The sequence below is a fragment of the Ornithorhynchus anatinus genome, chromosome 6 (assembly GCF_004115215.2).
Source record: "Ornithorhynchus anatinus isolate Pmale09 chromosome 6, mOrnAna1.pri.v4, whole genome shotgun sequence".
Classification (NCBI taxonomy): Eukaryota; Metazoa; Chordata; class Mammalia; order Monotremata; family Ornithorhynchidae; genus Ornithorhynchus; species Ornithorhynchus anatinus.
The window spans coordinates 44,058,639-44,084,034 of NC_041733.1; the positions used below are offsets into that span (position 1 = coordinate 44,058,639).

General features: G+C 52.1%; 1 protein-coding gene across 1 annotated transcript in view; it reads left to right on the top strand.

Annotated features, from left to right (window-relative positions):
- Window positions 1–18,478: 18,478 nt before the first annotated feature.
- Window positions 18,479–25,396, top strand: part of LOC100681251 (heat shock factor protein 3-like) — a 47,403-nt gene continuing 40,485 nt past the window's right edge. Inside the window, exon 1 of the mRNA XM_029067532.2 lies at window positions 18,479–18,619. Coding sequence (XP_028923365.1) covers window positions 18,512–18,619 — 108 coding nt within the window. The 5' untranslated portion in view covers window positions 18,479–18,511. The remainder of the gene's footprint in view (window positions 18,620–25,396) is intronic.

Here is a 25,396-nt window from a genome sequence, read left to right on the forward strand (position 1 = left end):
TCTCTCTGGCCGGGCATTCTCAGTATCCTCCTCTGCCTCCCACCCCTTAAATGTGGGGGTCCCTCAAGGTTCAGTTCTGGGTCGCCTTCTATTCTCCATCTCCACCCACTCCCTTGGAGAACTCATTCGTTGCCACGGCCTCAACTACCAGCTCTATGCAGATGAAGCAGCGCGGCTCAGTGGAAAGAGCGCGGGCTTGGGAGTCAGAGGTCATGGGTTCTAGTCCCGGCTCTGCCGCCGGTCGGCTGTGTGACCTTGGGCAAGTCACTTAACTTCTCTGTGACTCAGTTCCCTCATCTGTCAAATGGGGATTAAAACCGTGAGCCTCACGTGGGACAACCTGATCACCTTGTATCCCCCAGCGCTTAGAACAGTGCTTTGCACATAGTAAGCGCTTAACAAATGCCGCAATTTATTTTATTTTTTTTATGATCCCCAAGTCTCCATCTCCTCCACTGATCTCCCTCCCTCTCTCCAGGCTCCCATCTTCTCCTGCCTTCAAGACACCTCTACTTGGACATCCTCCCGTCACCTCAAGCTTAACGTGTCCAAAACAGAGCTCCTATCTTCCTACCCAAACCCTGTCCTCTCCCGGCCTTTCCCGGCACTGTAGACGGCACCACCATCCTCCCTGCCTCACAGGCCTGTAACCTCGGCGTTATCCTTGACTCCTCTCTCTCATTCCACCCACATATTCAACCTGTCACCAAATCCTGTCGTTCCCACCTTCACAACATCTCTAAAATCTGCCTTTTCCTCTCTATCCAAACTGTTCCCACGTTAATACAATCACTCGTCCTATCCCGCCTAGATCACTGCATCAGCCTGCTTTCTGACCGCTCAACCTCCTGCCTCTCCCCACTCCGGTCCACACTTCACTCCGCTGCCCGGATCATCTCTCTACACAAACGTTCGGAACATGTCATATAATAATAATAATAGCTATGGTATTATTGTTGTGGGGAAGCAGCGTGGTGTAAAAGTGGACAGAGCATGGCCCCGGAGCCAAAAGGTTAAAGGTTCTAATCCCAGCTCCACCACTTGTCTGCTGTGTGACCTTGGGCAAGTCACTTCACTTCTCTGTGCCTGTTACCTCATCTGTAAAATGGGGATTGAGACAATGAGCCCCAAGTGGGTGCAACTTGATTTGCCTGTACCCACCCCCGTGCTTAGTAAAGTGTCTGGCAACATAGTGAGCGCTCAACAGATGCCATCGTTATCATAGGGTGTAGCGGATAGAACACAGACCTGGGAGTCAGAAGGGCATGGGTGCTAATCCCGGCTCTGCTCCTTTTCTCTGTGTGACCTTGGGAAAATCACTTGACTACTCTGGGCCTCAGTTACCTCCTCTGTAAAAAGGGGAACGAGACTGGGCCTTTTGTGGGACAGGGACTGTGTCCAACCCAATTTGCTTGCATCTAACCCAGCACTTAGTAAAGTGATTGGCACGTAGTAAGTGCTTAACAAATGAATAATAATAAAAACGACGGTATGCCAGGTACTGTACTAAGCGCTGGAGCCAAGAACAGTGCTTGGCACATAGTAAGCGCTTAACCAGTGCCATCATCGTCATTATTATTATTATTATTATAAGATACTCAGACCAGACACTGTCCCTGTCCTTCACGGGGCTCACAGTTTTAATCTCCATTTTACAGATGAGGTCACGGGGGCACAGAGAAGTTTAGTGTCTCGTCCAAGGTCGCACAGCCGACAAGTGGAAGGAGTGGAATTAGAACCCACGTCCTTCTGAGTCCCAGGCCCGTGCTCTATCCATTAGGCCACGCTATAATCCCCCCGGCAGGGCCCGCCAACACATGAGATCGAAGGGAAGTGTTCCCCCCATCACCCGTCCCGTTAGCTGAGCGTATATGCCCTCTGCTCTTCCCCCTTCCCCTCCCCACAGCACTTGTGCATATTTGTATATATTATTTATTACTCTATTTATTTTGCTAATGAGGTGTATATCTCTATGATTCTATTTATCTTGATATTGACGCCTGCCTACTTGTTTTGCTTTGCTGTCCGTCTCCCCCGTTTAGACTGTGAGCCCGTTATTGGGCAGGGATGGTCTCTCTCTGTTGCCGAATTGTCCATTCCAAGCGCTTAGTACAGTGCTCTGCACATAGGAAGCGCTCAATAAATCTGATTGAATGAATGAATGAATGAATACGGGGGAGGAAGAGGGCAGCGCCACCTGCTGGTAGGTGTGGCATCCTTCAGTCATTCAATCGTATTTGTTGAGCGCTTACTGTATGCACAGCACTGTGCTAAGCGCTTGGGAGAGTACATTACAACAATCAACAGAGACATCCTCTGCCCACAACAAGCTTACAGCCCAGAGGGAACCAGGACTGGGGTACAGAAGCAGCATGGCGTAGTGGCTAGAGACCAGGCCTGGGAGTCAGAGGTCACGGGTTCTAATCCCGGCTCCGCCACTTGTCTGCTGTGTGACCTTGGGCAAGTCACTTCGCTTCTCTGGGTCGCACTTCCCTCATCCGGAAAATGGGGATTGACACTGGGAGCCCCACGTGGGACAGGGACTGTGTCCAACCCCATTTGCTTGGATCCACCCCAGCGCTTAGTACAGTGCCTGGCACATAGTATGTGCTTAACAAATACTATTATTATTATTATTATTATTATTATTAATAATAATAATCTATCCCCAGGAGCACCTTCCTGGGCTGAGACTTCTCCCGGGTTGCAGGTGAGGAGAGGAAGTTCCCAGCCGCTTCCCAGAAACAAACGCTCTTCAGTGCAACGAGACGATTGCCTTGGTGACATCGCCCGGCTGCTGTAAACACAACACCAGAGATGAGAGGAAGCACAAACGGTTTTGTGTCTGGGAGATTCCCCCTCTCACCGCCACACTCCGCTCCAACCCCGCGCCTTCTTGGCCTTACCTTCCGGGGTGAAATTCTTTTCTTTACACCCCCCAGAAAGGAAATTCTTTCCTTTACCCCAGGTTGAATATGTGAGAGAGAGGAGTCAAGGATAACCCATTCCTCTCAAACCCATGGCACCCCAGCTCGGTGAGGCTGCGCGGGCGCTTCAGTCGAGGGGGGAACCGTGGACCTTCAGGTTGGGGACGGGGAGAAGGCCACGTCGCTCCTCCTTCGTGCGAACTGTCCGGAAATGCTGATTTGAGTCATAAAAATAATGATGGTATTTGTAAGCGCTTACTGTGTGCCAGGCACTGTACTAAGCACTGACATGGGAGAAGGTGGAATGTCTGTCCCCTTTGGACACTTGATAACCACCCACCCTCAGCTCCACAGCACTTACGTCCGTATGTGTAATTTATTTATATTAATAGCTATATCCCCCTCTACCCTGTTAGCTCCTTGGGGGCAGGGAACGTACCTACCGAGTCTTGTATTTTTTTTTATGGTGTTTGTTAAGCACTTACAATACCCCAAGAACTACACTAAGTGCTGGGGTAGATACGAGGTTGTCAGGTCGGACACAGTCGCCGTCCCACATGGGGCTCACAGTCTTAATCCACATTTTACAGATGAGGTAACTGAGGCACAGAGAAGTGAAATGACTTGCCCAAGATCACACAAATGGCAGAATGAGGATTAGAACCCAGGTCCTTCTGACTCCCAGGCTAATGCCCTTTCCACTAGGCCACGCTGGATTGGACTTTCCCAAGTGCTCAGTACAGTGCTCTGCACACAGTAAATGTCATCATTGACTCATTGATTGCGGGCAGAAAACGTGCCTACCAACTCCGTTTTATTTTACTCTCCTAAGTACAGTGCTCTGCACCCAGTAAATGCTCAATAAATATCATTGATTCCCCCCTTCTAGACTGTGAGCCCATTGTTGGGCAGGGATTTTCTCTATTTGTTGCTGAATTGCCCATTCCAAGCGCTTAGTAGAGTGCTCTGCACACAGTATGCGCTCAATAAATATGACTGAATGACTGAATGAAGGAACTGATTCATTGATTGTGGGCAATGTGTCTCGGTTGTATTTGACTCTCCCAGGCGCTTCGCAGAGTGCTCTGCACAGAGTAAGTGCTCAGTAAATACCATTGATTGACTGACTGATCGAAGGTGGCTGTCAACAGGAGGGCTCCAGGTTGCAGGGCGAGCCCAAAGGCTCTCGAACACCCTCCCCACCCACTCCCAGGTGGTGGAGTGAAGGTCCTTGTTTGCTAAGCTGACTCAAGATGACTCAAGTACCGGTGTTCCGCCACGCTGCGTGTCACAAGGGGCAGGTTGGCCCGTGTGTTGGCTCTGGGGTTTTATCGTATTTATTAAATCGTATTTATTAAACGCTCACTGTACGCAGAGCACCGTACGAAGCGCTTGGAAAAGCACGCTACAACAGTAAACGGTGACATTCCCTGCCCATCACAAGCTCACAGTCTTGGCGTGGGGAGACAGAGATCAATACAAATAAATACCATTAGAGATAGATACAGAAGTGCTGTGGGGCTGCGGCGGGGTGGGAAGAGCACAGGGAGAAAGTCAGGATGACGCAGAAGGGAGCGGGAGATGAGGAAAAGTGGAGCTTAGTTTGGGAAGGCCTCTTGGAGGAGATGTGTCTTCAGTAAGGTTTTGAAGCAGGGGGAGAGTAATTGTGTGATGGATTTGAGAAGGGAGGGTGTTTCGGGGCAGAGGCAGGAGGTGGGCAGTGGTTGGTGGCGAGAGAGGTGAGATCGGGGCACAGAAGGTTAGCACTGGAGGAGTGAAGTACGCGGGCTGGGTTGTTGAAGGGGGAGAAGCGAGGTGAAGTAGGAGGGGGCAAAATGATGGAGTGCTTTAAAGTCAATGAGGAGGAGTTTTTGTTTGCTACGGAGATGGACGGGCAGCCACTGGAGGTTTTTGAGGAAGGGGGGGATGACATGTCCTGCAAGTTTTTGTAGAAAGATGATCCGGGCAGCCGAGCGAAGTATGGATTGGAGTGGGGAGAGGCAGGAGGTTGGGAGGTCAGAAAGGAGGCTGATGCAGTAATCTAGGCGGGATAGGATGAGTGATCGTATTAACGTGATAGCAGGTTGGATGGAGAAGAAAGGGCAGAGTTTAGAAATGTTGTGAAGGTGGTAACGACAGGATCTGGGGACAGGTTGAATATGTGGATGGAATGACAGAGAGTTTTGACAAGGTTTGAAGGAATGGGGCCTGATGCGCATGTGGAGGGGGTGGCATTTGAGAGGAGCCAGGACGTTCACACCTGAGGTGGCCAACCTGACTTGTGACCAGGGTAACTTGCTCCTGGACTGCCCCGGCCAGGGAGGCAGTGAGGCCACTGGAGTTGGCCGAGTTTCTCTGTCTCCTCCACCTCCAGCCAGCGGCCCTTCCCTTGCGGAGGACCAGAGTCCGGCCAGTGCTCAGGGTCACCCCACGGGGAGCCGCAACTCCTGGAGGGCGGCAAGGGAAAGTGGATAGAGCACGAGCCTGCGAATCGGAAGGTCCTGTCTTCCACTCCCGACTCTGCCACTTGTCTGCTGTGTGGCCTTGGGAAGATCCCTTCACTTCGCTGGGCCTCAGTTGCCTCATCTGTAAAACGGGGATTAAGAGCGTGAGTCCCATTGTGGGAAAGGGACTGTGTCCAGCCCAATTTGTTTGTTTCCACCCCAGCACTTAATAAGTACATAGCTTATTAACAGATACCATTCATTCATTCAATCGTATTTACAGGGCGCTTACTGTGTGCAGAGCACCGTACTAAGTGCTTGGCAAGTACAATTCAGCAACAGATAGAGACAATCCCTACCCAACAACAGGCTCACAGTCTAGAAAGGGGGAGGCAGACAACAGATCAAAACAAAACAAGGAAACGGGCATCAATTGCATCGGTATAAATAAATAGAACTCTACACAGTCCCCGTCCCACATGGGGCTTTCATTCGAAATATTGAATCCCCATTATACAGTGGAGGAAACAGGATCTGAGAAGTTAAGTGGCTTGCCCAAGGTCACACAACAGGCAAATGGCAGAGCTGGCAGTGGAACCTCCGACTCGTTAGACTCTTTGGTTTTTGGTTTTTCTACTGGCCGCGCCGCTTCTTACTGAAACGAGTACGGGGGTAAGGGGTGGAGAGATAGACGGTCAGGAAAGGGGGACAAAGAAGAGGGTCAGGGAAGAGGGACACACAAGTGGCGGGTACACACCCGCAAGGCTGACCACTTTGAGGATGGTTGTGTGCATGTGGGGTGCTGGAAGGTGGGCTCTGTCACACCAGGAGACGAACAGTTCGCTAACCTCACTGTACCTCCATCTTATCTATTCCGCTGCTGACCCCTCACCCACGTCCCCCCTCTGGCCCGGAACGCCCTCCCTCCTCAGATCCGACAATCGCTCTCCCCGCTTCTAAGCCTTATGGAAGGCACATCTCCTCCAGGAGGCCTTCCCTGACTAAGTCCACCTTTCCTCTTCTCCCGCAACATTTAGGAAATGCCAGAGTGGTGAGTTCTTCCCACTAGATTGCCAGTTCCTCCGCTAGACTGTAAACTCCACCACTTGCCTGCTCGGCCGTGAGCTCGTCGTGGGCAGGGAATGTGTCCACCAGCTCTGTCGTGTTGTGTTCTCCCGAGTGCTTCATACAGCGATATCTACATACCGAGTGCTCAATAAACACGACTGATTTATCGATTGATTGATTTCCTCCTGCTTCCTCATCTGTAAATGGGAATTCAATGCTTGTTCTCCCACCCTCTTAGACCACGAGCTTCATGTGGGACAGCGACTCTGTCCAACCTGATGATCTTGTACCTAATCCAGCGTTTTACTAAAGTGCTTGGCAAGTATTAAGCACTTAACAAATACCACTACTATTATTATTAACAATAATAATAATAATATGCTCCTTGAGGGCCTGAGCCGTGTTTGCTTACTCGATTGTACTCTCCCAAGCGCCTAGTACAGAGCTGCGCACACAGTAAACGAGAAGCTGCACGGCCTAGTGGATAGAGCAGGGGTCTGGGAGTCAGAAGGACCTGAGTTCTAATCTTGATTCTGCCACTCGTCTGCAGCGTGACCCGAACTTGGTCAAATCACTTAACCTCTCTGTGCCTCGGTGACCTCATCTGAAAAATGGGGATTAAGACTGGCAGCCCCAACGTGGGGCAGGGACTGAGTCCAACTGAATTAACTGGTATCTACCCCAGCGCTGAGAACGGTGCCTGGCACATAGTAAGTGCTTAACAAACGCCATTTTTTTTTTTTTTTTTTACAAAAAAGGAAGCGTTCACTGAAGACCACAGATTGACTGGCTGCCTCTGCTGCGGGAGCCCGCCCGGCCTGGGTCCGTCCAGGTTGGAGAGCTCCAACAGAGGGAGGAAAGCCTTCCGTCAGTGGCCAAACTTAGACGACTGACCGGCAAAGGGAGGCCCGGCCAAACCTCAACTCCCATCTGGGACGTGGGATTTAGAGCCCGGGATCAGACTCCAGCAAACGATCCGTCAGTAGCTGGCCCCGACCCCAGAGCCTGGCTGATGAACTCTGAGGGGTCCAGAGGCGGCAGACTGAAAACCCCTCCCAAATGTCCCCCAGGCCCTGGCTCTTCCCCACCTCCTGAGCAGATCCAGGAGGGTAAAGAGGTAAGTCAGAGTCTAGCACAGTGCCTGGCGCATAGTCAACGCTCAAGAAATTCCATAATTAAGTCAAGCACAAGGGCTAGCCTCACCTCCCTGCACCAACCAGCACGGCCTAAGGGATAGAGCACGGGCCTGGGAGTCAGAAGGACCTGAGTTCTAATCCCGCTCCACCACTTGTCTGCTGTGTGACCTCACTTCACTTCTCTGGTCCTCAGTTCCCTCATTGGGAAAATGGGGATTAAAACCGTGAGCCCCACGTGGTGCATGGACTGTATCTAACCTCATTGGCTTGTATTTACCTCAGTGCTTAGTTCAGTATCTGGCCCTTAGTAGGTGCTTAGCAATCATTATTATTACATAACGCTAGCTCGCTCGGAGGGAGCCGGCTCAGAAAAGGCCAGGCTTGGACTCAGGGAAGTGTGGGGCGGGGAGGAATAGCAGGAGGCTGGGACTCCACTTTTCGCCTCCTGGGTGACCTTGGGTAGGTCACTTAATGCTCCGTGCCCCATGGTCCTCCATGCCCCATTGTCCTCAAAAATGGGGACAGAATATCTGTTTTGACTCCCTCTTAAACTGGGAGCCCCAGGTGGGACACGGAGGGTGTCCTGTCCGCTTATCTCGTATCAACCCCAGCGCTTAGCATGCAGTAATAATAGTAATAATACCAATAATGATGGTTACTATGTGCTAAGCACTGTTCTGAGCACTGGGGGAGATACAAGGTTATCAGGTCGTCCCAGGTGGGGCTCACGGTCTCCATCCCCATTTTACAGATGAGGTAACCGAGGCACAGAAAAGTAAAGTGACTTGCCCAAAGTCACACAGCTGACAAGCGGCGGAGCAGGGATTAGGACCCACGACCTGTGACTCCCAAACCCGGGCTCTTTCACGCTGCTTCTCAGTAAGTGCCGTCCACCGCGATTATTATTACTATTACGTGACAAAAAGAGGTAAACACTTGGGGCTCTTCCCTGGGAAGGAAAATGCACTTTGCCACGGTTTACTTTCTTCTTGGATACGTGGCTGAGCGGGAGGAGCCCGCCTCTGAGCCAGAAACGCTGGGGTTATCCTGGTTTAGAGATAGCAAAGCAAAGTCACCACAGTTAGGTCCTCAGAGAGAACAGTTTCTTCTCCAATCATCCCCTCCCAGCGGTTAATCGATAAACGCCGGAGACCCGCGGCCTCTCTCCCTCTTGAAAACTGTCAGTCGAAGAGCTTTCGAAAACTCATTCGTTTATTTTGCAACACCTCTACCCTGTAAACTCTTTGTGGGCACAGAATAGAATAACAATAATTAATAATAATAACGGTATTTCATTCAATAGTATTTACTGAGTGCTTCCCTATTTTACAGATGAGGGAGCTGAGGCCCAGAGAAGTGAAGTGACTTGCCTAAGGTCACCCAGCAGACAAGGGGAGGAGCCAGAAATAGAACCCATGACCTTTGACTCCCAGGCCCGTGCTCCATCCACTACGCTGCGCCGCGGCTGTTATATTGTTATGTCGGATTCTCCCAGCTCTTGGTAGAGTGCTCTGCACTCCGTGAGTGCTCAGGAAATACGATGGAATGATACTTTGCAAGCAGGTGTACCGCTTTGCTGGGTTGGCTTCAGGCCAGTGACCCAGCGACCGATTAGCCCTGGTCCCAGAGTCCCGCCGCCCTGTAGCTGGGCCGGATCCCAAGCTATTCCTGGCCGATGACAACATTGGGCGGAATGAGCAGCTGCCCTGGAAGCTTACCAAGGGCCGGGCGTCTACCTCCTGGGCTGGCCGGGGCGTGCCGGGGCCCGGCAGGCTGGGGTGGGGAGAGGATGGCTCCAGGCAAGTAGGCGTCCCCCACCCCCTGACTCCTTAAGAAGCAGCGTGGCTTAGTGGAAAGATCCCGGGCTTAGGAGTCAGAGGTTATGGGTTCTAATCCCAGCTATGCCACTTGTCAGCTGGGTGACCATGGGCAAGTCACTTAACCTCTCTGTGCCTCAGTGACCTCATCTGGAAAATGGGGATGAAGACGGTGAGCCCTACATGGGACAACCTGATTGCTTTGTATCTCCCCCAGCACTTAGAATAGTGCTTGGCACATATTAAGCGCTTAACAAATACCAACATTATTATTATTATTGTTACATGGAGCTTTCCCTAAAACAATCTTATCACGGATCTTCTCCTCCGGGCCTGATCTTCCACAGCCACAGGGTCTCTCCCGCCCCACACTTCCATTCATTTGCTCTCCTGTATAACTGGCTCCAACCCAGGTGCTTTGGGCAGTCTCCCCGACTGCCCTGGGTGACCACTCACCTTGCTTTGGGCAGGCCCATACCGGATCTGGGAGCCGAAGCCGGGAGGACACCCGCCTCGGCCATGGCGAGGGGGCGGTGGGGGGGTCATTCGTTATTATTATTATTTAATTTATTGAGCGCTTACCGGTTGCAAAGCACTGTACTCAGCGCCGGCAGCAGGCTGGTGACGAAGATGAGTCAGCCCCTCAGCCTACCTATCTCCCCTTCTCCCTCAGTACACATCTCCCCACTTCTCAAGAACCTCCTGAGGTTCCCCATCCACCTCCGAATCAAACAGAAACTCCCTACCAACCTCTAGACTGTAAACTCATTATTAGCAGGGAGTGTACCTATTAATTCCGTTGTATCATACTCTCCCAAGCATTTAGTGCAGTGCTCTACACGTAGTAAGCGCTCAATAAATACCACTGATTCATTTAAAGCACTCAATCAGCCCGCTCCCTCCCACCTTATCTCACCAGTCTCCTTCTATCAATCAATCAGTCACATTTATTGTGTGCTTACTGAGGGCAGAGCACTGTATTAAGCACTGGGGAGAATACAACGGAGTTGGTGGACACATTTCCTGCGCCAAATGAGCAGGGGGAGACGGGCGTTAACAGAAATTAATAAGTAATATACGTAAGTGCTGAGGGGCTAAGGGAGAGGTGAATAAAGGGAGGAAATTCAAGTGCAAGAGCAATACAGAGGGGAGTGGGAGAAGAGGAAATGAGGGCTTAGTCAGGGAAAGCCTCTTGGAGAAGACGTGCCTTCGATAAGGCTTTGAAGGTGGGGAGAGTCAGATATGAAGAGGAGGAGCTCTCCAGGCCAGAGGCAGGATGTGGGCATTGGTGACGAGAGACATGGGATCAAGGTACAGTGAGTAGGTTGGCGTTAGAGGAGCCAAGTACGCAGGTTGGCTGGATTGTATTAGGAGAGCAGTGAGGTAAGGTAGGAGGGGGCAAAGTGATTGAATGTTTTAAAGCTGACGGTAAGGACATTGTTTGATGCGGGAATGGATGGGTAATTACCGGACGTTCTTGAGGAGCGGGGAAACGTGGACTGGACATTTCTGTAGAAAAATGATCAGAGCAGCAGAGTGAGATATGGACCGGAGAGACAGGAGGCAGGGAGGTCAGCAAGGAGGCTGATACAGTAATCAAGGTGGGAAAGAATAAGTGCTTGGATTACCATGGTAGTAATTTGGATAGAGAGGAAAAGGCAGAATTTAGTGACGTTGGGAAAGTCAAACCAACAGTAGTGATGGATTGAATATAACCAACATAATAATAATAATAATAATAATAATGTGTGGGTTGCATGAGAGAAATGAATAGAGGATAATGCCAAAGTTATGGCCTTGTGAGACAGGAAGGATGGTACTGCTGTCTACAGTGATGGGAAAGTGAAGGGAAGGGCAGGGTTTGGGTGGGAAGATAAGGAGCTCCCTTTTGGACATCTTAAGTTTCGGGACATCCAAGTAGAGGTGTCCTGAAGGCAAGAGGAAATGTAATACCGCAGAGGAGAGAGGGCAGGGCTGTAGATGTAGATTTAGGAATCATATGCACAGAGTTGGCAGTTGAAGCCATGGGAGAGAATGAGTTCTCCTCGGGAGTGGGCGTAGAGGGAGAATAGAAGGGGGACCCAGAACTGAACCTTGAGGGACTCCCATAGTTAGGGGTGGGGGGCAGAGGAGGAGCCCACGAAAGAGACCGAGAATGAGCAGCCAGAGAGATCGGGGAGCCAGGAGAGAACGGTGTCGGTGAAACCGAGGTTGGATATCGTTTCGAGGAGAAAGGAGTGGTCAATAATGGGGAAGGCAGCTGAGAGGCACTGACCTTCGAGGGGGCCGTTTCAGTGGAATGAAGGGAGTGGAAACCAGATTGGAGGGGTCAAGGAGAGAAGTGGAGGAAAGGAGACAGTGGGTGTAAACAACTCCCTCAAACAGTTTGGAAAGGAATGGTAAGGGGGAAATTTGGTGACAACTGGAGGGAGCCACGGGGTCAAGGGAGGGGTTTTTTTAGGCTAGGGGAGACAGAGGCATGTGTGAAAACAGTGGGGAAGAAACCACTGAAGAGCAAACGGTTGAAGATGGCGGTCAGGGAGGGAGGAAGGGAGGGGGCAAGTGTTCTAATAAGGTGTGAAGGGATGGGATCGGAAGCGCAGGAGGGAGGAAGTGGATTTTGAGAGAAGGCAGATCTCCTCTTGAGATACTATTGGGAAAGATGGGATCTTTGGAGAAGGGGAAGGAAGAGGGAGGAATTGGGAGATCACATCTGATGGTTAGAGAAGCAGCGTGGCTCAGTGGAAAGAGCACGGGCTTGGGAGTCAGAGGTCATGAGTTCAAACCCCAGCTCGGCCACTTGTCAGCTGTGTGACTGGGGGCAAGTCACTTAACTTCTCTGTGCCTCAGTTACCTCATCTGTCAAATGGGGATTAACTGTGAGCCTCATGTGGGACAACCTGATTACCCCGTATCTACCCCAGTGCTTAGAACAGTGCTCTGCACATAGTAAGCGCTTAACAAATACCAACATTATTATTATTATGGCTCTGATTTTCTCAATATAGTAGGCGGTCAGGTCATTAGGGACAAGAGATGGCGGAGGTTGGGGGGCAGGAGGTTTGAAAAGGGAGTTAAATATTGGAACAACTGGCAAGGGCAATGAGTATGGGAGTTAGAAATAATTTTGTCAGGCAGAGGAGCGTGCAGAGTTAAAGCACGCCAGAATGACCTTGAGAATGAAAGTCGGTCTGATATCTAGATTTCCAGCAGCGGCGCTCTGCGGCCCGTGCACAGGAACGAAGGAAACAGACCGTGGAAGTGATTTAGGGCTGTGAATTAGTGGTCTGAGATCACTGAAGGGATTAAGGAACATCTGAGTTGACTTCAGTCGAGAGGGCAGTGTTGAGGGCTTCAGTTTGGTCAAGGGAAGGTAGTTTGAGAATGGAAACTAAATGGGGCATGAGGATTTGAGAAAATTCGATGGGGTCAAAAGACCAGAGGTCTCTGTGGGGCAAAAGCACAGATTTGTGGGAGGTGTGTGGGAGAGAAGGCAGGGGAGGAGGGTGTGATCAGGTAAAGGGATTTCAGAGTTAGTGAGGGTAATGATAATCGTAACGATAATTATTGTGGTATTTGTTAAGCGCTATCTGCTGGGGTGGATACGAGCAAATCGAGTTGGAAACAGTCTCTGTCCCACATGGGGCTCTCAGTCTCAATCCCCAGTTTACAGATGAGGGAATTGAGGCATGGAGAAGTGAAGTGACTTGCCCAAGGCCACACGGCAGACAACTGGTAGAGCCGGGATCAGGACCCATGACCTTCTGACTCCCAGACCACTCTCTATCCACTCTGCCATGCTGCTCAGAGATTGGCAAGTGGCTAAGAGATGAGGAGATCGAGTGCATGTCCAAGTTTGTGAGCGGGAGGGCAGGAGGTCCGCGGAGCTGAGGAGTGACAGGAAGTGGGCAGCAGGAGGGTTGTCGGGAAGAGCCAGGTGGATATCGAAGTCCCCAAGGATCATTGGTGGGACGGAGATAGAGAGAAGGCATATGAGAAAGGTAGCAAAATGGTTCAAAAGTTGGAGGTGAGTCAAGGGAGGTAGTTGTTTTTTTGAGGAGAGGGAAACGGGGGAATGTTTGAAAGCAGTGGGGATGAAGCCACTGGAGAGTGAACAGTTGAAGATAGCAGTTAGGGAGGGAAGAAGGAGAGGGCCAGTGTTTTAATAAGGTGCAAAGGAATGGGATTGGATGGGGGAGGAATTTTGAGAGAAGGCAGGAGATCTCGTCTGGAGACAATGCTAGGAAAGTTAGGAGAGTTGAATAAGCAGCAGGAAGGGGGAAGGTTTGGGGAGGGAAAGGGGAAATTTTAGGGAGGTCATGCCTGGGAGTATCAGTTTTCTTAATAAAGTAGGGGGCCAGACCACTGGGGGCAAGAGATGGGGGAGGTGGGGGGACAGTGGGTTTGAGGAAGCAATTAAATGTCTGGAACAACTGGTGAGGACGATGGGCATGAGTCTTCATAAGGATGGAGAAGTAATTTTGCCGGGCCGAGGAGAGGGCAGGGTTAAAGCACGCAAGGATAAACCTGAAGTGGGAAGTAGGCCTGATATCTAGATTTCCACCAGCGGCGCTGTGCGGCTCATGCACAAAAGCAAAGGAGGTGGACTGTGGAGATGATCCAGGGCTGGGGGTTAGTGGTTCGAGATCGACGAAGGGGTAGGTGGGCGAGCGAGGATAGTTTTTGAGAACATCAATTTGGCCCTCAAGGGAAGGGAGTTTGGGTACGGAGGCTAAATGGGGCATGATGAGGCGAGAAAATTGGATGGGGTCAAAAGATTGGCGGTCTCTGCGGGGAAACAGTACAGATTTACGGGGAGGAGGTGTGTGGGAGCGGAAGCAGGTGAGGAGGTTGTGGTCAGATTTCCGATTTCAGAGTTGGTGAGGATAGAGACTGTCCAAGTTGGTGAGTGGGTGAGGTGGGGTGGAGCAGGAGGTCGGTGGAATTGAAGAGTGATAGAAAGCGGGCAGTGGAAGGGTCACCAGGAACATCTATCTGGATATTGAAGTTCCCAGGGATCACTGTGGGCGTGGAGAAAGAGAGAAGGAATGAAAGAAAGGGATCAAAATGGTTGAAGAAGTTGGAGGTGGGGCCAGGGAGGTGGTAGATGACCGTGACTGGAATCTGGAGGGGGTGGCAGAGGAGGATGGTAGGGGCTTCAAAGGAAGGGAAAGAAAGGGATGGGGGAGGTGGAATGTTGCAAAAAAGGCACCGGGGTGTGAGAAGGAAGCCAACACCTCCTCTTTTCCCAGTGAGTCAGGGGGAGTGGGTGAAGATGAGGCCCCCTCCGGAGAGAGCAGCAGCGGAAACCGCATCATCAGGGGAACGCCAGGTTTCAGTGACGGTGAGGAGGAGCGATTGGGTCAGGAACGGGTCACGGGGAAGCTTCCCCGTGATGGAGAGGGGGTTCCACAGGATACACTCGGCTGAGGCTTGGCGGGTGGAGGGGGATGGGAGGAGGGTTCAGGGGGAGGGCACGGGGCGAGGGGTGGGGAGGGGTTGGATTGAGACCTGAGCCAGCACTGACGTATCAGCTGGCTCGCTCACTGTGCCCCAATCTTGTCTAGTCCATCACAGACCCCTTTCCCACATCCTCCCTCTGGCCCGGAACTCCTTCCTCATACACATAGGCCAGACGACAACTCTCCGCCTCTTCGAAGTCTTATTAAGTTTCCTCCAAGAGGCCTTCCCTGATTAAGCCCTCTTTTTCCCAAGTCTCTCTGCCCTCTGTATTGTCTGTGGACTTGGCTCTGTACCCTTTGGGCATTTGGGCATTCGCCCTCACCCCCAAAGCACAGTCCAGGGAACACGTAAGCTCATCGTGGGCAAGAAATTACATTGTACTCTCTCAAGAGCTTAGTACAGTGCTCTGCGCATAGTAAGCAATCAATAAATACCATCGACTGATATACGTAATTTAAGATCCGTCTCCCCGCCCCGTCTATAAACTCACTGTGGTTAGGGAATGTGTCTAAAGGAGAATAGAGCACGGGCCTGGAAGTCAGAAGGTCATGGGTTCTAGCCCCGGCTCCACCGCTGGTCAGCTGTGTGACCTTGGACAAGTCTCTTCGCTTCTCTGCGCCTCAGTTCCATCATCTGTAAAACGGGGATTAAGACTGTGAGCCCTCTGTGGGACAGGGATTGTGTCCGACCCGATTCTCTTGTATCTACCCAGTGCTTAGAACAGTGCCTGGCACATAGTAAGCACCGAACGAATACCATAACTATTCTCAATAATAAACCCGGCCACTTGTCTGCTATGTGGCTTTGGGCAAGTCACTTCACTTCTCTGTGCCTCATTTACCCGATGATTAAGACTGCGAGCCCCATGCGGGACAGGGATGGTGTCCAACCCGACTTGCTTTTACCACCCCAGTGCTTAGTAGAGTACCTGGTACACAATAGTGCTTAACAAATAACACAATTATTATTATTAACACTGTCATATTGTATGTACAGCGTTCTCCAACAGTAAACCCTCAATAAATACTACTAATTGGTTGATTTTCCTTATCTTACCCCCGAAATTCCCACCCGCTTCTGACAAACGCTCTGGGCATGTCACTCCCCTCCTCAAAAACCTCCAGTGGTTGCCTATCGACCTCCACACGAAACAAAAACACCTCACTCTTGCTTCACAGCTCTCCATCACCTTGCCCCCTCCTACCTCACCTCCCTTCTCTCTTTCCACTGCCCACCCCGGACGCTCCGCTCCTCTGCCGCTCACCTCCTCACCGTCTCCCGTTCGCGCCCGTCCCGCCGTCGACCCCCGGCCCACGTCCTACCGCTGTCCTGGAACGCCCTCCCTCCTCACCTCTGCCAAACTGACTCTCTTCCCCTCTTCAAAGCTCCCCTCCTCTAGGAGGCCAACCCAGACTGAGCCTCCTTTCCCTCTGCTCTTCCCCCTTCCCCTCAGCACTGTGCTCATTTGTATATATTATTTATTACCCTATTTATTTTGTTGATGAGGTGCATATCTCCTTGATTCTATTTATCTTGATGATGTCTTGCTTTTTGTATTGTTTTGCTTTGCTGTCTGTCTCCCCTTTTAGACTGTGAGCCCGTCATTGGGCAGGGATTGTCTCTCTCTGTTGCCGAATTGTCCATTCCAAGTGCTTAGTACAGTGCTCTGCACATAATAAGCACTCAATAAATACTATTGAATGAATGAATGACTACTGAATATAATGAAGTGAATACATTCAATTCATACTATTGAATGACCCCCCAGAATCTGGGCAACCCTCCTGGAAATCCCACCCTCTCCCCTCCCAAGAGAGACCCCCTGGGACCCAGTGATTGACCCCCTCACACTTCCATACTCTGGGAGAGTACAGTGCTTGGCACACAGTAAGCGCTCTGCCACTTGTCAGCTGTGTGACTTTGGGCAAGTCCCTTCACTTGCCCAAAGAGAAGCGGCGTGGCTCAGAGGAAAGAGCCCAGGCTTGGGAGTCAGAGGTCATGGGTTCAAATCCCAGCTCTGTCACTTGTCAGCTGTGTGACTGTGGGCAAGTCACTTAACTTCTCTGGACCTCAGTTACCTCAGCTGGAAAATGGGGAATAAAACTGTGAGCCCCATGTGGGACAACCTGATGACCCTGTATCTACCCCAGCGCTTAGAACAGTGCTCTGCAATAGTAAACACTTAACAAATACCAACATTATTTTTAATACTCACTTCTCTGGCCCTCGGTTCCCCCCTCTGGAAAATGGGGAAGGAGACTGTGAGCCCCATGTGGGACAACCTGATTACCCTGTATCTTCCCCAGCGTTTAGTATGGTGCTTGAAACATAGTAAGCGCTCTGCTGCTTGTCAGCTGTGTGACCTTGGATGTCACTTACCTTCTCTGTGCCTCAGTTGCCTCCTCTGGAAAATGGGGATGAAGACTGTAAGTCCCACGTGGGACAACCTGATTACCCTGTATCTCCCCCAGCGTTTAGTACAGTGCTTGGCACATAGTAAGCGCTTAATAAATGCCTTTATTATTATTAATAACCAAAGATCACGGGAGTCAGAGGTTGTGGGTTCTAATCCCGGGTCTGCCACTTGTCAGCTGTGTGACCTTGGGCGAGTCCCTTCACTTCTCTGGCCCTCAGTTCCCTCCTCTGCAAAATGGGGATGGAGACTGGGAGCCCCACGTGGGACCACCTCATTACCCTGTATCTCCCCCAGCGTTTAGTACAGTAATAATAATAATGTTGGTATTTATTAAGCGCTTACTATGTGCCGAGCACTGTTCTAAGCGCTGGGTAGACATAGGGGAAGCAGGTTGTCCCACGTGGGGCTCACAGTCTTAATCCCCATTTTACAGATGAGGGAACTGAGGCACAGAGAAGTTAAGTGACTTGCCCACAGTCACACAGCCGACAAGTGGCAGAGCTGGGATTCGAACTCATGAGTCCTGCTTCCAGGGCCCGTGCTCTTTCCACTGAGCCACGCTGCCTCTCTTGGCAGTGCTTGGCACACAGTAGGCGCCCTGCCGCTTGACAGCCGTGTGACCTTGGGCAAGTCACTTCACTTCTCTGGCCCTCAGGTCCCTCATCTGCAAAATGGGGACGGGGAGTGTGAGCCCCACGTGGGACCACCTGACCTCCTTGCATCCCCGAGAGCGCTTAGAATAGGGCTTTGCGCATAGTAAGCGCTTAACAAATACCACTAAAAAATACCATTATTATTATGAATAAGCACGAGAGCCTAGGTATTATTCAGTTTTTATTAAGTCCCCGCCAGGCCGGCAGACACCCGCCTCCCCGCCCCCCACCTTTCCCAGGGTCTTGAGGAAGAAGGCTCCCTGGCCTCCGCCAATCAGCGATCGGGTAGGGGGCGGGACTAGGGCGCCCGGAGCCAATCGGCGGCCCGAGCTCGGCCCCCGGCCTTTGCAGGACCCCCCCTTCCTCGCGCCCGCCCTCCCTGTCACGTGCGGCTGGCCGGCTCCTCGGAGCGCGTGACGCGGCCTCCCCCCGCCAGCCAATGGGCTTCGGCGGCCGCCCCCGGGCCAGCCAATGGGCTTCGGCGGCCGGGGTTGGGGGGCGGGGCCCGGCGGCGCGCGCGCGCGTGCGCGCGACGTCGGCGGGCGGCCGCCGCCGCCGCCTCAGCCGCCATCGCCAGGGCCGCGGCCATGGCCGCCGTGACGGAGGGAACCCCCGGGGCCGTGCCGGGCTTCCTCGCCAAGCTGTGGGCCCTGGTGGAGGACCCCAGCAGCGACGATGTCATCGGGTGGAGCCGGGTAAGGAGCCGGCCAAGGAAGGAAGGAAGGAGCCGCCCGTCGCCCGCCGCGCCTGCGCAGTGCGGGGCCCCCGCTCCGACGGCTCGGCCTCTCCCCCCCTCCCGGCGCCTCCTATTTCATGATAATAATAATGTTGGTATTTGTTAAGCGCTCGCCATGTGCACAGCACTGGTCTCAGCGCTGGCGGAGATACAGGGTCATCAGGTTGTCGCACCTGAGGCTCCCAGTCTTCATCCCCGTTTTCCAGATGAGGTCACTGAGGCCCAGAGAATAATAATAATAGTGATGTTGGTATGTGTTAAGCGCTTACCATGTGCAGAGCACTGTTCTAAGCGCTGGGGGAGATACAGGGTCATCAGGTGGTCCCACGTGGGGCTCACGGTCTTCATCCGCGTTTTACATAGGAGGGAACTGAGGCCCAGAGAATAATAATAATGTTGGTATTTGTTAAGCGCTCACCATGTGCAGAGCACTGTTGTAAGCGCTGGGGGAGATACAGGGTCGTCATATTGTTCCCCATGAGGCTCCCAGTCTTCATTCCCATTTTCCAGATGAGGTAACTGAGGCCCATAGAATAATAATATTGGTATTTGTTAAGCGCCTACTATGTGCAGGGCACTGTTCTAAGCGCTGGGGGAGATACAGGGTCATCATATTGTTCCCCATGAGGCTCCCAGTCTTCATCCCCATTTTCCAGATGAGGGAACTGAGGCCCATAGAAGAAGAATAATAATAATGTTGGTATTTGTAAGCGCTTACCATGTGCAGGGCACTGTTCTAAGCGCTGGGGGAGATACAGGGTCATCAGGTTGTCCCACGTGGGACTCACGGTCTTCATCCCCGTTTTCCAGAGGAGGGAACTGAGGCCCAGAGAAGTGAGGGGACCGGCCCACAGTCACACAGCTGATCAGTGGCGGAGGCGGGATTTAATCGAGCGCTCACGGGGGGCGGAGCACTGTGCTAAGCGCTTGCGACTCGGCAGCAAGCCCTGCCCACCACCGGGCTCCCAGTCTCAGCCCCTGCTCTTACCACTAGGCCACGGCCCCTCTTGGACTGGACTCTGGTCTGGGCACCGGCCTGCGGCCTCTATCCGAGCCTGGCTCCCCTAACATTATTATTATTATTATCATTATTATTATTATTATGGTATCTGTTAAGCGCTTACTCTCTGCCGAACATTGTTCTAAGCGCTGGGGGAGATACAGGGTCATCAGGTTGGAATAATACTAATGATGGTGGTGTGTGTGAAGCACTTACTCTGTGCCGAGCGCTGGGGTAGATACAGGGTCATCAGGTTGGAATAATAGTAATAGTAACGGTGGTGTTTGTTAAGCGCTTACTCTGTGCCGAGTGCTGGGGTAGATTCAGGGTAGTCAGGTTGGAATAATAGTAATAATGGTGGTGGTTGTTAAGCGCTTACTATGTGCTGAGCACTGTTCTAAGCGCTGGGGTAGATACAGGGTCATCAGGTTGGAATAATAATAATAATAATGCCCCCTCCCCCTCTCCTCAGCACTGTGCTCATTTGTATATATTTTTATTACCCTATTTATTTTGTTAATGAGGTGTACATCCCCTTGATTCTATTTATCGTGATGATGTTGTCTTGTTTCTGTTTTGTTCTGTTTTGCTCTGCCGTCTGTCTCCCCCGATTAGACTGTGAGCCCGTCATTGGGCAAGGATTGTCTCCATTCATTCAGTAGTATTTATTGAGCGCTTACTATGTGCAGAGCACTGTACTAAACGCTTGGAATGTACAAATCGGTAACAGATAGAGACAGTCCCTGCCCTTTGACGGGCTTACAGTCTAATCGGGGGAGACGGACAGACAAGAACAATAGCAATCTGTTGCCGAATTGTCCATTCCAAGCGCTTAGTACAGTGCTCTGCACACAGTAAGTGCTCAATAAATACTATTGAATGAAGGAACAGGTAGACCCAATCCCTACCCAACAACGGGCTCACAGTCTAAGCCCGTGCACCACTAGGCCACGTTGCTTCTCTACAAACTCGGTAGGGGGGACTCTTGTCTGGGCACCGACCTGGGTGCCTCTCTCCAGTCCTGGTTCCCTTAGCACGTTTATTTATTTTAATGTCTGCCTCCTACTATAGACTAAACTCGTTATGGGGGGGAATGTGTTTTTGTTACGTTGTGCTCTCCCAAGCGCTTAATACAGTCCTCTGCACATAATGAGCGCTAAATAAGTCCGATTGACAGACTGACCCCGTCCGTGACACCGTCCGTGTCCCCTAGATGTAGACAGATAGAGGTAACCGAGGCACAGAGAAATGAAATGATTTGCCTAAGGTGACACGGCAGACGAGCGGTGGAGCCGAAATTTGAACACAGGTCCTTGCGACTCCCAGGCCCGTACTCTGTCCACCAGGCCATGCTACACCTCTCTTTGTCGGCTCTATATTGGACGCTCGAAAAAGCGCGGTACGACAGGTTTTGTAGACAGGATCCCCGCCCACAAGGAGTTTACGGTCTGCAGAGGGAAGTGATGAAGAAGACTCGGGTTAGGGGAGATAGTAGAGTGGCATTTGTTGAGTGTATTTTACGTGCCAAGTACCATAATGAATGCTGGGGTAGAGACATTCAACCCACATATCCGATCCGTCACCGAATCCTGTCGCAGCCTCACTAAAATCCGCCCTTATCCTCTCCGTCCAAACAGCAACCACATTAATGCGATCGCTCATCCTATCCCGCCCGGATTACCGCATCAGCCTCCTTTCTGACCTCCCAGCCTCCTGCCTCTCCCCACTCCAGGCCGTACTTCACTCCGCTGCCCGAATCATCTTTCCACAGAAATGTCGTCCCCCTCTTGAGAAATCTCCAGGAGTTGCTTACCCACCTCCGTATCAAACAAAAACTCTTCCCCATTGGCGTTAAAGCTCTCCATCACCTCGCCCCCTCCTACCTCCCCTCCCTTCTCTCCGTCTACGCCCCAGCCCGCACACTTTTCTCCTCTGGTGCTGACCTTCTCACGGTGCCTCGATCTCGCCGCCGACCCCTGGCCTGGAACGCTCTCCCTCCTCAAACCCGCCAGACAGTGACTCCCCCCCCCCCTTCAAAGCCTTACCAAAGGCCCATCTCCTCCAAGAGGCCTTCCCAAACTAAGCCTCACTTTTCCTCATCTCCCACTCCCTTCTGCGTCTCCCTCTGCTCTTCCCACCTCCGCAGCCCCTCAGCCCTTATATATATCTTACAATACTATTTATTTCTACTGATGTCTATTTGTACTGCTGTCTGTCTCCCCAACCCCCCAGACTGTGAGTTCGTTATGGGCAGGAATTGTCTCTTTATTCCTGTATTTTACTTTCCCACACGCTTAGTACAATGCTGTGCACACCGTGAGCGCTCAGTAAATACGATTGAAAGCACGAATACGAGAGACAGGCCACATGGGGTTCACAGTCTAAGCTGGAGGGAGAACAGGTATTTTTTTCATGGTATTTGTTAAACTCTTACAATGTGCCAGGCACTGTACTAAGCGGTGGGGTGGATACAAGCACTGTTGTAAGCGCTGGGGGAGATACAGGGTCGTCATATTGTTCCCCATGAGGCTCCCAGTCTTCATCCCCATTTTCCAGATGAGGTAACTGAGGCCCATAGAATAATAATATTGGTATTTGTTAAGCGCCTACTATGTGCAGGGCACTGTTCTAAGCGCTGGGGGAGATACAGGGTCATCATATTGTTGACAAAGTCTGCGTCCCGCATGGGGCTCACAATCTTCATCCCCATTTTAAAGATGAGGTGACAGGCACAGCGAAGTGAAGCGACTTGTCTGAGGTCACCCAGCATCGAAGTGGCGGAGCCGGGATTAGCAACGTCCTTCTGACTCCCAGGCTCACGCTCAATCCGCTAGACCCCGTGATGTTCATTTTGCCCGGGAAAATTACGTGACTTGTCCAAGGTCACCCAGCAAGGCAAGTTGGCAGAGCCAAGATTAGAACCCAGGTCTTCCGACTCGGGTCCTCTGCTCTGTCCACCGGGCAGTGCTGCTCTGCAACCTTTGCAAAAGGTTTGATTCTAGCGCTAAAGACATCTGCAGGATCTTGTCCATGCCGGCCACATTTCCGCTGGGACTCAGAAGCCTCCGGGTCTGTAGGGGAGCAGGGTACAACTCAGTGCAGAGCGCATGTCGGTCTTTATCCGTGTTAGCCAGCCAAGGGCAGAATAATAATAATGTCGGTATTTGTTACCACGTGCCGAGCACTGTTCTAAGCGCTGGGGTGGTTACAGGGTCATCAGGTTGACCCACGTGAGGCTCACAGTCTGAGTCCCCATTTTCCAGATGAGGTACCCGAGGCCCAGAGAAGTGAAGTGACTGGCCCAAAGTCACACCGCTGACAGGTGGCAGAGCTGGGATTAGAACCCACGACCCCTGACTCCCAAGCCCGGTCTCTTTCCACGGAGCCACGCCGCTGGGCAGGAGCAGGCCCAAGCCCTAAATCTCCTGAATCTTGGGGCGGCATCCAGTCCTCTGGCCCAGCGGCGGATGGGCGCCATGTTGTCAAAATTAGGTAACACCCTCGCCGGATTCAGTCAGTTGGATTTTTTGAGTGCTTCCTGTGTGGGGAACTCTCGGGCGAGTGCAATAAAACCGACACATTCCCTGCCCCCAGGCCGACGTCTGGGTTGTGGATGCATCACACTAGACCAGTGTGTCTTCATGGGTGGTTTCCCAGGGTGGCCAACCTGTGTCCGTCCCCCTCCGTGCCAAATTACGACCCCTGCGGCCTCTATCGCTGCCCAGCGCTCAGCAGCCGCTGTGGTGTCTCTAGGGTGCCGTGGCGGGGAGGGGCCGTTAACCACGTCGTGGACGCTGCCCAGGCCTGTTGGTTGGCGGTGCCCCCGCAGCTTGCGTGTGCACCCAGCGGCCGAGCGGGAATGAGATATCAGCCGGAGGGCAGCTTTAAGCAGTGGCTCATCTCAGAGTGATGCCTGCTTGCTAAAAGTGAAAAGGGGCGGGGAGGGGGGAATGCAAGAGAGTGTTTGGAAAGCCTTCTCAACCTGTTTCTATGCTGACACTGTTCCCCGGCCTCTCTCTGCTCCTCCCCTGTCCCGTCCAAGCCCGGTTTCTGCAGCGTAGTCCTCTTCTCCACCTCTGTCCCCGCTTTGGGCCGCTTCTCCCCCTCCCCAGCCCCTGGGAACCTGCTCTTCTGTCCCCGCTGCCCGGATTCCTCCTGGATTCCCCTTCCGTGCCCTTCAAGGCCCTCCGACTTTCTGCATTATCCCTGGCCCACCTCCTGCCTCTGACCTGGAACGGCCCCCGTCCTCATATCCAACAGACATTGACTCTCCCCTCCTTCTTAGCCTCCTCCAAGAGGCCTTCCCCGACTAAGCCCTCCTTTCCCCTTCTCCCGCTCCCTTCTGCGATGCCCTGACCTCCCTTTATTCATCTCCACCCTCCCAGCCCCTCAGCGCTTATGTACATATTTGTCATTTATTTATATTAATGTCTCCCTCTCTGGACCGTAAACTCACTGTGGGCTGGGGCGGGGGGGATGAAGTAAAATCTAGACCGTAAACCCACTGTGGGCAGGGAATGTGCCTGTTTATTGTTATTATACTCTCCCAAGAACTTAGTACAGTGCTCTGCACACGATAAGTGCTCAGTTAATACGATGGATTGACCCACCCTCTCCCCCACCCCGTATTTAGATTGAAAAAGCTTTGTTACTCTAGTGTATTCTAAGTTTCTTTGAGAAACAAAACTCCCTTCCTGTCCCTCCTACCCCATCGCCACATTGTTAATGGCCTAACATTTTTAGGGTCTTGAGGCCAGCACCTCAATTGTCTGTTGGACAATCTTTCTCAAAAGTGGTCTCATCCAAAGTTGCTGCGCCTGGGTTAGCGTTATAGTCTGGATTGCCAGAGTGGGAATCTGAAAGTCCGCCGCATCCCTCACTGGCCTGAAGAGCGCTTAGAACGGTGCTTGGCACAAAGTAAGCCAGTGATGACGCACGTCGTCATCCAGAACCGACCAGGTGTGGCCTGGCGGTAGTTTGCTCGGCTTGGCCCCCCGTCATTTGAAGGCCCGTCGTCCGGTGGTTCTTTGGAATATTCATTCATTCAGTAGTGGTTATTGAGCGCTTACTATGTGCAGAGCACTGTACTAAACGCTTGGAACGTACAACTCGGCAACAGATAGAGACAATCGGCATGGCCCGGTGGATAGAGCCCGGGCCCGGGAGTCAGAAGGACCTGGGTTCTAATCCCGGCTGCCCCACGTGTCTGCTGGATGGCCTTGGGCGCATCACTCCTCCATGCCTCAGTTACCTCATCTTTAAAATGGGGGTGAAGACTGTGAGGCCCATGCGGGACAGGGACTCTGTCCAACCTGCTTAACTTGTATCTACCCCAGCCCTTAGAACAGTGTCTGATACATAGTAAAAGCTTAACACATATTCTTATTATCATTATTAACAGGGGGCCGTCACCCAAAGGTGAAAAGTGGGCCTCGACCTATTACCTCCCCCGGCCCGGCTCGAGATTTGGGGTGTTCTTGTTGACAACCCTGCTGTTTGAGTTGATGTCCCAACTGGGACATTGGGCGATACGGGTGTGGATGTGGCGAGTGCGTCGTTCTCTGCCCCGGCCAGGAACGAAAGAAGTTCACACCCAAGACCGCAGTGCCCATTAAGCATTGACTCCCTGATTTCGGGCCAGCCCGACCCTCCCTTCTGCAACGAATACTTTGGAACAGCTCTGCCGCTGTTTTCCTAGCAACCGCTTGGCACTCTTTCCGGCTTCCCTTGCCGTCG